This window comes from Triticum dicoccoides, chromosome 3B (genome assembly GCF_002162155.2).
Source record: "Triticum dicoccoides isolate Atlit2015 ecotype Zavitan chromosome 3B, WEW_v2.0, whole genome shotgun sequence".
Lineage (NCBI taxonomy): Eukaryota > Viridiplantae > Streptophyta > Magnoliopsida > Poales > Poaceae > Triticum > Triticum dicoccoides.
The window spans coordinates 422,993,997-423,004,947 of record NC_041385.1 but is presented as its reverse complement, the minus strand read 5'-3'; the positions used below and the strand labels follow the sequence as shown (position 1 = coordinate 423,004,947).

The window sequence follows — 10,951 nt, the reverse complement described above, 5'->3', positions numbered from 1 at the left end:
TTATTTTTTTAATTTTTTTTATTTTTTTTATTTTTTTTCAAAACTAGTAATGGCGCACCGTGGGGGTGGTGCGCCATTACTAATTGAACTAGTAATGGCGCACCACTCCCACGGTGCGCCATTACTAACCTGGCCCAAAAAATCCACCGAATGCACCCCCCTCCCCGTGGACCGCCTTTTCAGTTTTAAAAAAAATAAAAGAAAATGATGAAAATGTAAAAAATAAATAAAAGAAAATAAGTTTCCCATGTGATATGTGGTCTAGTTTTTGGGAAAATTTACAAATATGAATTTCGACTTTATTTGCAAAATCTCTGTGGAATTTGTAAAATGGGCATAACTTTTGCATACGAACTCGGATTAAAAAGTTTTTTATATGAAAAATCATCTACTCAAAAAGTTACATCCGAATTTAACCGGGGAAACCCCGTTAAACATTTTCAAAATTCTCAAAAACCTAACAAAAAAGTTACGGGGCTTTCAAGATCTAGAGGCAAAAAATTTCAAACTTACTAGTGGCGCACGCCACTAGTAACAGAAAAAATTGGTTTCGATTTTTTTTCTTCAAAAAATGATACATAATATGACCGGGAAGTTTGAAATATTTTTCAAAATTTCAACATACTCATGAACCTGAACAAAGTCCTACACACCAACAAGGTTTAATAGGATTGATATGATAGATATATCAACAAGTGCCTGTTAAGTGAGGTGGTGCTGGGTTGGATAGAACTGCGAAGTTAAGCGTGCTTGGGCTGGAGTAGTGTGAGGATGGGTGACCTTTTGGGAAGTTTGACCACTTAGTGCGATTTGACTTGAGATTAAGCATATTGACCGAGATTAAGAAATAATTGGAAAAAAATTGAAATTTTTTTTTTGATTTTTTTTCTACTAATGGCGCACTGCGTGGTGCGCCATTAGTATCTGGTATACTATTCTAATGGCGTGGTGCTAGTGGCGCACCTGTAGTGCGCCATTAGTAGGCAAAACAGGTGCGCCACTAGCAGGCCTTTTCCTAGTAGTGTCTATTCGACGTAATGACTTTTTGTGGTGTGTTTGTTGGGATCCGATGAATTGTGAGATTATGATCAGATCTATCCATAAATAATATTTGAGTTTTCTCTGGACTCTTTTATGCATGATTAATATAACTTCGTATTTCTCTTCGATCTATTGATTTGGTTTGGCCAACTAGATTGATTTTTCTTACAACGGGAGAGGTGCTTTGTAATGGGTTCGATCTTGCGGTGCAATGCAAGTGACAGAAGGGGACATGACACGTATGTATCGTAGCTATTAAGGGTAAAAAGATGAGGTTTATCCATACGTGAGTTTATCTTGTCTACATCATGCCATCTTGCTTAAGGCGTTACTCAATTTTTTTCATGAACTTAATACACTGGATGCATGCTGGATAAAGGTCGATGTGTGAAGTAATTGTAGTGATGCAGAATCATTTTGGTCTACTTGCCTCAGACATGATACCTATATATGATCATTGCCTTGGATATCGTCATAATTATTTGCTTTTCTATCGATTACCCAACAGTAATTTGTTTACCCACCGTATGTTATTTTCAAGAGAGAAGCCTCTAGTGAAAACTATGTCCCTCGGGTCTATCTTTTATCATATATTAAAACCAAAATACCTTCCTGTGTTTTTCTTTTATTTGTTTTATTTTGTATTTTTGTCCGATCTATCTATCAAATACCATACAATTTAATCTTGCTCGTGACTGTCAAGGGATTGACAACCCCTTGTTCGCTTTGGGTTATAAGGATTTGTTGTTTGCGTGTAGGTGCTGCTAATGAGTTGTTGCTTGGTTCTCCTACTAGATTGATAACCTTGATCCTTAACTGAGGGAAATACTTAACTCTACTGTACTGCATCATCCTCTCCTCTTCGGAGAAATCCCAACGCAGCTCACAAGTAGCAATCACAACCAAAATACCTATCCGCAATTGCAGACCTCCGATCACAGCCGGCATAACTTTCTTCACTTTTGTCCATACCATAGAAATCTATATGCAGACATGTCCCATGGCAGTAACAAGAAAGCGAAGCTTCATGACACGCCCTCATGACGCCACACTGGCCGGAGAGAAGGGCATGCATGACCGAATCGATTTCGATCAAGATATCCAGTGACATCATGCGCCAAACTGCGGAAATCTTCGAGAGGAAGACTGAAACTTGTCGGTGTCCAGATCGAGGAGGCCGACATGAAATAAATCAGTGAGATGGTGCTCGAAGATCAGGGGGGCCAGAACATCGCAACCACCAACTAGTCGTGCCACGGTGAACCAGCCTCTGCACTAATCCTCGCGGGCCAACGAAGCGCTCACGGATCAGATCCAGCTCATCGGATCCCGCACCCGGCCAGAGGCCGACCCCCTGGTCAGATCCGTGGGTCGACGGCTCCAAAGAGCCCGAGCGAACGCTGGGGTCCCTACCCACAAGCTCCGAGGACGAGTTCCACCGAGGACCACCACCGCAAGACGCACACGAGGTCAGGGTGCAGACCAACGATGATACATGACACAACACAGGGAGGAGCTAATGGTGGGGACATAGGAGAGGAGGAGGAAGGAGGCGTGGCGGCCTCGCCGCCGCCGCGGGCGACGGCGGCGAGGGGAGGGGATCTAAGGTGGGCGGTGCTAAGGTGGAAGACCTCCATTGCTATATCTAACTGTAGAATTTTCCTTGGCGAGCAGAATCTGTTCTGCGATATTCCCAATCTTCCTCGCACTCCCATATGTATATTTTTTACTCTATAAAAATCATAAAGTCATTTAGCTAAGAGCGCTGCTATGCACACGACGCATAGCAGACGATTTGTGCACGATAGGGCATATCCGTGCGTCCGTGCATATTATCAAAGTGCAGCAGACGGCTAGATGAAAATCGTGCACCTGTCGTCCATGGAGTGCATCGTCTGCATAGCTGTTTCGTTTAGCTAATCATGCATATTTTATCCATTATGTACATTTCATTTTTTTTGAGACATTTATTCATTTCATTTATGCAAAATTGCGAGTACATTCGATGTTCTCAATGGTTCATGGACCTTCATTTCGGTGTCACCACCACTGCCCTACAGGCCCAACAAACAACTACGTCTACCTGGGCCGCCAGGCCTCGTCCCCGAACACAACCACCGCGGGTCGGCGCAAAACTCTTGGCAGGCGCACCCTCTGGCCGCCGCCGACGACGACGAGCACGACATCTCAGGTAAGGAAGGGAGGCGGGAATGGCGGATCAGAAGGTGGCTCAGTTGGGGCCTGGAGCTGCGTGCTGCGGCTGGAACCACTGCGGCCGGCGCCTAGCCGCCGGCGCCGTCGATGGGTCCGTTTCCGTCTACGATTCTCAGCCGTCTCCCTCCTCCAAGTGGCAGGTCTGTCTCCCAGCCCACCACCTTAAGCACGGAAACCCTAAAACCTCACATGGCACCCACCCACCCAGCGTCTCGTTCTTCCGCTTCCACTCGGGTGGTTTAGTACTGACCTATTTCTCATGAGTTCGTCAAGATTTAGTGCAAGTTTAGAGCCTTTTGCTAGCATTCGATTCTACGTGCGCAATACGTCAATCATGTGGCTTGTTGCGTAGGTCTACCTCTACGGTTACCAAGTTATTGCTCTGGGATGCGGTAATTAGTTTGCGTGTGGATATGTCAGTAGGAGGCTGCAGTGTTTCTGCATTCTTGATGCACCAAACTATCTGCACATGCTCTGTTGAATGGTTCTATTTGTAAACATCAGTGCGCCGATGTGAAATTGCTACTTGCTAGAAATTATGCTGGAGATGGAGTACTATGGGCGTTGGAACAGCATATATCTCATATCTCTGTTAACCATCGTATCATCCTTTTGGTGTTTCTTGTGTACTAAATGAGACTTGTTTCGTAATGTGGTTGGTCTTGGGAGCAGGCCCATGAGCATGCCATAGTGGCTGTCGTCTGGCTTCCTCCGGACTACGGTGATGCTATAGCTTGTGTCTGTGCTGACGGTACACTGTCTTTGTGGGAGGAGATTGCTGAAGGTAAGTTTTTTCGTGTTCTATCTTATTCTATGTTTCTAACAATCTTGCACTTTCATGATGGAAATAGTTGTGCTGTTATTATCTTTTGTACTGAGATGTCTGAAGGGGCTTATGCATTGATGAGATGAATTTGGAGACCACTCACCAATCATTGATCTTTATTTAGTTGCTTCTTCGTCTTCTTTACTAGCTCAATTTTCCCATGAAAATATGAATATACATGCAGGATAGTACTTGGGCTAGGATCCGTTCAGTACTGAACCAATTAGCACATGTAGTCAGTTTGCCTCTTGTCATGTCCAGTACTGACTACCAGTACATCTGAAGCACTTCAGTTAGTTTACCACTCTGTCATGTTCAGTACTGACTATTGAGTAGATCCAAATCAAATTTATTTATTTTTTATTATTTTTTGATACATCAAACTCATTTTTAAAACTGAAATAGGAATATTTCACTAGACTTTGCAGCACAATGCAACATATCATGTAATCCCATACTGGCCTTTATGCGACTTGAGGGGCTGCTTGGATCTTGAATATTTAAAACATCTGACTACTTTTACCAAATTTGGTTTTGCAACAACGAAAAACAATGTTTGTTTGCTTCTCTCGACACCAGTAACATCAACTTCTAAATCTCAAGCAGCCGTCTTGCAAAAATCTACTTATATATATTTTCTAAGATAACTTAATCGAGAAATCTTAAATCTCGTAGTATGTACCAAAGAACTTATTAATTAACCCAGTCTTGGCTAACGTATATATGTAAAGAAATCAGTTTTGCTGAAGGTAATCATTCAAACAACCTTTAAGCTTCATTGTTTTCTTCAGCTCTGGACTTCTTATACATCAAAGCTGCATTCTGCTTCATTTTATATAATTACGGAAATATACCTAGTACGCTTGTCATTGCTGTATTTCATCCCCTTTCTATTCTTCACTAATGGAACCTAGTAGGCAAGGCCCTCACTAAGAATTTTCCACTAACAGATGATCAACTTCCAATCTGGAGAAAATGTAAAGTCTTTGAGGGTGGCAGTTCCCACATCCTAAATGTACAGTTTGGTTTGCTGCTGTCAAGTCTGAAAATGGTGAGTTACCCGTGATTCGTAAACCAGCAGTTTCATTTCACTTCTCACATGCAACAAGTTGTAAACTAGCCTGTGCTGAAGTGTTGTGTTGTTTCATTGTTTCGTTTGACTATGCTACAAGTTCTATTCTTATTTTCCAAAGCTTTCTCACTGTTATGGACTCTTCGTTGCATGCGCGTCATTATTTAGTAGTAACTCTTGCTGGTCTTTTTAGGTTATTGCATACTCAGATGGTCAAGTGAAAGTCTATGAACTTTTGGATTCGTTGGAATTGGACAAGTGGCAGCTTCAGGTTCATCTAAATTTTGCTCTCATTTGTCAACATTCTTAATAATTGCATTTTAGTTACTTTCTACTGCAGATGAATCTCTTGTTAATCTAAACTAGCAAACCCATTATTTCATCATTCAAAGTGTTGTCACCATTTATCTGTTTTGGAAAACTAGAGCGATTCTGATTCCTAACAATAACTTCAGGCAGAGCTACAGAATATTATCGATCCTGTTTCCAGAATTGGGAAGCCAGCATGCATTTCTGCATCAATTGCATGGAGTCCAAGAAGAGGTGAAGGCCAGCAGGCTAGTTTTGCTATTGGTTTCAATTCGGATTCTCCAAACTTTAACTCTTGCAAGGTTCGTGGACTGTTTTCATTGTTTCTTGTATGCTCAACATGGAAATTATAGAACTTCTGCAACTTCATCCCAGCAATAATCATAGTTTTCTTATATTATCTTGCTTTTGGAGAAAAATGAAATAAGAGCTGTTATTAGGGTGATGACTGTGTATTGAAGTGATGAAGTCTACAAAGAGTAATTGAATGCAAATGCATATGATGTCGCTCTGGCTTTGCAGTGATGAGCAACCAACTTTCGTATTTCCTAGTTCATGAACTGGTATTTTGTCTATGGTAATATTCTAATTTGAAATGGTAAACAGATTTGGGAGTTTGAAGAAGCTCACCAGCGCTGGCTTCCACTTATTGAACTTGGTTCACCGGAGGATAAGGGGGAGAGAGTACATGCTCTAGCATGGGCTCCTAACATTGGCAGGTTAGCCCCATCTTGAGCAAACACGACAAGCCCATCCCACTATGAATAGCTTGTTCGTTGATCCCCAAGATGATTAGCTCCACAATCACTGATAACTCCTTGGGCCTCTTCACAATCCTCGCTCCAAGTTGAAAACCTTCTTTAATCTTCTTTGCTTGATGAAATATTCCAATTTGCTCTCCCTGAAACCAGTATGGGAAGATTTCTCGCGATAGCTTCTTCACTCACATATCCACCATTGCTTGATGGACCACAAGCTTCAAGTATATGTCTTGACATAATGCTCGACTTGTTTTCAGACCATATGAGATGATAGCAGTTGCAACCTGCAAAGGTATAGCAGTGTGGCATGTAGGCTTCAACCCTGAATCTGACGGCAGACTGTCAACAGAGAATGTTGCTGTACTTCCTGGCCACAATGGGGAGGTATGAACGAGAAACAACTTGCCTGAAATTGTGTTTCTTGTGTTAACGTGTCCTTTACAAGAACATGGTGGTATTTATAATCCCTGCAACTGAATAGTTACAAATCTGGTACGTAATAGAGGAATAACGCTGGTATAGCCATGGCATGCGTCAAGGAGAAAGAAAGCTTTAACTGTTGTTTTCCTGCCCGTCTCATTTTCTTGGGATAGATCTCACTGTGTTAAGCTACTTTTCTGTAATCATCATCATCATTATGTATTATTACTCAGCTCACTTGCATTTCACATCTGACTAGGTATGCCAACTGGAATGGGACATGGGCGGTATGACGCTCGCATCGACCGGAGTGGATGGCATGGTTAGGCTATGGCAAGCCAACTTAAATGGAGTTTGGCATGAGCAGGCTGTGCTTGACTGCAATGGGTCACACCAGTAAGGGCTGTTCACAACAAATAGGATCCCAAATTGCAGGCACAAAGTGAACTTAAATGCCCTAATAGCTCTTCAACATGAAGATAGGATCCCAAATTGTGGTTGCTATCTGTTCACAATTCTGCAAGGTTTCTTTATGTTGTCTTGTGTGGAAGGTATAGCGCATGCATGGTTGGCTTTGCCCTTTCAAAACTAGGCTCCTCAACCATGAATGCATGATGTACCTGTTATCCTTATCTGGTTGATGATGTAGCTGTTCTTTATGGCCATGTGATGGAAAAAATTTGGATCACAGTTGATGATGTATCTGTTCTCTTGTAAACAATTTAGCCTGCTGACTAACTTTATTTTATTCAACTGTCAACAAATCAGTTCACAGTTTCCTTGAAATAGTGTTCGGTGTCGTATATACCACGCATATGAAATACTCCCTCCGTCCCAAAATAAGTGTCAAAATTGGGATATGGAAAATGAGTTATGAGTAAGATCCATTTTACATATCTCTTAGATAATAAATGTCATTAATCAGTTTTGAATATAAACAATACTCCCTCTGTTCATAAATAGTTTTGAGTATAAGCTATTTTAACCTTTTCTGAATAAGATGTATATAGATACATTTTACTATGTTTGTGTACTCATTTGAATCCGTGTGTAGTTCATATCAACATATCCAAAACATCTTATAATACTAAATTTGTGAACAGAGTGAACAGTACATATATTGGCGGACGGGAACGTAATGTATGGCTCTCGGGTGTAATTACACCCGGTTTTTTTAAATAGTAATTTGTAAGAAAGTCAAAAAATTCTGAAACTTTTTACGAACAAAGTAGATTTATTTTGCACTTGTATAAAAACTTTTGCGAAGAAATAACTTTCATGTTGTTGTGGATGTAAAAAAACAAATTTGTTTTTATATACGCCGTAGAATATTTGTCAGAGAATATTTCGTTGCAGAATATTTCTGTAACCAGAAACAACATCTCAAGTTTGTTGGGAAAAAGTTTTGGAACGTTTTGAAATTTGAATCAAAAGGAGGCCTTATTTTCTTTTGAAATGTGAAGAATAAGAATTCATTTCTACGAATCAAAAGGCCCTAAAGCAAATTTTCCTACAGGGATCCCATCCTATAGAATTCATATGAAATTCCTATCCAAACCAAGGGAGGCCTCTGGAATCGGATTCTCCTGTGGCGGCCGTACAATACTACAGAAAATTAACAGTGACAGACCAGCTTTTTATCTCGAGAAACATGTGGCTACAGAAACGTGGACCTTCAGCCTCAGGTCGCCGCCGGATCACGTGAAGTCCCGACCGAATCACGTGGTTGCCACGCGGGCCGGGCCGCCCCGGACAGCTACAGTTGAGCAGCGTACAAGACGGACCGACCGTCCACCAACCACCGGACTCTCCCGTTCTAGCCGTGCCATGCGTGGGAGTGGGATTGGGATTGGGATGAATGGATAGTCGACTGTGCTCGCTGGCCACCACAAACTGCGTCGATTACGACGGGTTCCAATTCAAAATCGATCGATACTATGTCACACATCACCCGTACAATAATTCGGTCCCCAGCCCCAGCCACAGCCATAGCAAGAAAGGTCAACACATCTGTTGCTCCGTGAACCTGTGCTTCAAGTTGGATTAGCACAGCAGAAGAAAAAATGTTAATTTTCTGCATCGCCGAATTTTTGTTTCAAGTTTACCAGGATAATATGGCAAGGACAAGTAATACTCCCCCATAAATTAATATAAGACGTCTTTTACACCACAGAGGGAGTAATAACCAGGTAAGAAAGACTCTACTTAACAAAACCGCTCCTTGTGAAACATTTTATTCATCCATGTGGGCAAAATCAGCAGTAAATACAAGTGCCGTGACAAGGTGAGTTGCCAGCTGAAAGCCCTGTGCACAAGTGTGATGATGAGGCCTCCATAAATAAAGTACTTTCAGTCAACCATTATAGTACTCAATAGTGGTGCTTCCAGAATAGACCTCTTTCACATTGAACGCAGTTAAGAGACAATGGACAAGTCCTCCAGAAAAATGAACTGTGGAACATGGTAAACCAAGGAGCCAAGGCCAACTCCACCCCGCGACCCCAAAAGGATGTCCGTTTTGTTCGGTTTCGGTCCGTTTGGGTAGGGGTTTGGGGTCGTGTCCGGGCCTGTCCTGGGATGCGATGGCCGTGCGTCCAGCGAGCGGCCGCATCCATTTGCCCCATTCTCTCCGTGAGGGCCAAAAATGCCTAAATTTGCATCAAACTACTTCCAACCCAAATGTTTGTCTGAAAATTAAAATAGTGTTACAACCCAATTGAAATTGTCTTAAATAAAATAGTTTTACAACCAAATCGAAATTGTCTTGACTGAACATAAATTGGACCAATACATCTATTGGTTGCCAATGTGATCCCAGACGTGCTCAACCAAGTCATTTTGAAGATTCAAATGAGTGTGCCAATCACGCATCTCACGGTGGAATTGGACAAACTGTTCAAATGTGGCCGGATCTTGGTGCAGGGGCTCAATATTTTCACCTTGATAATCAAATCCTTGGTCGAAAATACTCTCATCACGCTCATCCTCGACGATCATGTTGTGCATGATCACACAAGCAGTCATCACCTCCCAAAGCTTCCTTTCATCCCATGACAGTGCAGGGTTTCGAACGATACCCCACCGGGATTGAAGCACACCAAAAGCACGTTCCACATCCTTTCTAACACTCTCTTGCATTTGGGCAAATCTCTTTCTCTTCTCACCTTGGGGTTTCGAGATTGTCTTCACAAAAGTTGACCACTGAGAATATATACCATCTGCTAGATAGTATCCTTTGTTGTACTGGTGGCCGTTGATCTCAAAGTTGACAGGTGGGAAGTTTCCTTCTGCAAGCCTCGCGAAGACTGGAGAACGTTGCAGCACGTTGATATCATTGTGAGAACCTGCCATACCGAAGAAAGAATGCCATATCCAAAGATCTTGCGATGCCACCGCTTCTAATATGACAGTGCACCCGTTAACATGCCCCTTGTACTGGCCCTGCCAAGCAAATGGACAGTTCTTCCACTCCCAATGCATACAATCTATGCTGCCAAGCATGCCTGAAAAGCCTCTAGCTGCATTGGTCGCCAACAATCTCTCTGTATCAGCGGCAGTTGGCTGCCTCAAGTACTCTGGGCCAAACACCTCGATCACAGCCTGGCAAAACTTGTACATTGACATCAGACATGTTGTCTCACTCATACGCACATACTCGTCCACCAGATCGCCTGGAATACCATATGCAAGCATGCGGATGGCCGCGGTGCATTTCTGGTAAGAGGAGAATCCAAGCTTGCCAAGGGCATCCGTCTTGCACTCGAAGTATGGGTCATGAGCAACCACTCCCTCTCGGATACAATTGAACACATGCCTTGCCATACGAAAACGGCGACAAAATTTATCCGGCTTGAAGAGCGGGGTGTTGGCAAAGTAATCGGCATAGAGCAGGGCGTGGCCTCTCTCCCTGTTGCAGTTCAGGTTGGGAGCACGGCCAGGGAGTGACCCCCTGTACCGAGGAAGCTGCCGTTGAATATGATCGTTCACGACCAGTGCAGCCACCACAAGTTCTTCATCATCCGACGACGAATCGTCCGATGAACAAAGGAAGTGATGGAAGAAAAACTCGTCTCCACCGTCCATACCTTTGTTGGCAAAAGGTCGAACACCTTGCGGTCGCGGTGGCGAAGCGGCCGCGATGATCACCTCGACGTAGCAGGGGTGGTTGCCGGCCGGCTACTGGCCGCTCTGGAGCTCTCGTCAGAATCTGCCTCGGCCGCCGTGGTCCGTCGCCGGCAGTCGTGTCCCCTCCGGCACCGGCAAGGACGACGACGGCCAAAACTACGGCGAAAGCGCGGGCGTGGTGGC

General features: G+C 43.2%; 1 protein-coding gene across 1 annotated transcript; it reads left to right on the top strand.

The window, feature by feature from the left end:
• The first annotated feature begins 3,143 nt into the window (after window positions 1-3,143).
• On the top strand, window positions 3,144-7,410 carry LOC119276299 (protein SEH1-like). Its single transcript, XM_037557334.1, has 8 exons — window positions 3,144-3,395; window positions 3,928-4,039; window positions 5,032-5,132; window positions 5,347-5,424; window positions 5,609-5,764; window positions 6,069-6,181; window positions 6,481-6,607; window positions 6,903-7,410. Exons 1-8 carry the CDS (start codon window positions 3,252-3,254, stop codon window positions 7,041-7,043), a joined length of 972 nt encoding a protein of 323 aa, XP_037413231.1. The 5' UTR covers window positions 3,144-3,251; the 3' UTR covers window positions 7,044-7,410.
• Window positions 7,411-10,951: the final 3,541 nt, after the last annotated feature.

What these genes read in the sequence shown, in the direction of transcription:
- LOC119276299 (XM_037557334.1), top strand. Translation starts at nt 3,252, where the DNA reads ATGGCGGATCAGAAGGTGGCTCAGTTGGGGCCTGGAGCTGCGTGCTGC. An exon ending in CTCCCTCCTCCAAGTGGCAG is followed by an intron (nt 3,396 to 3,927) that starts GTCTGTCTCCCA and finishes TCTTGGGAGCAG; the next exon opens with GCCCATGAGCATGCCATAGT. An exon ending in GTGGGAGGAGATTGCTGAAG is followed by an intron (nt 4,040 to 5,031) that starts GTAAGTTTTTTC and finishes TTCCACTAACAG; the next exon opens with ATGATCAACTTCCAATCTGG.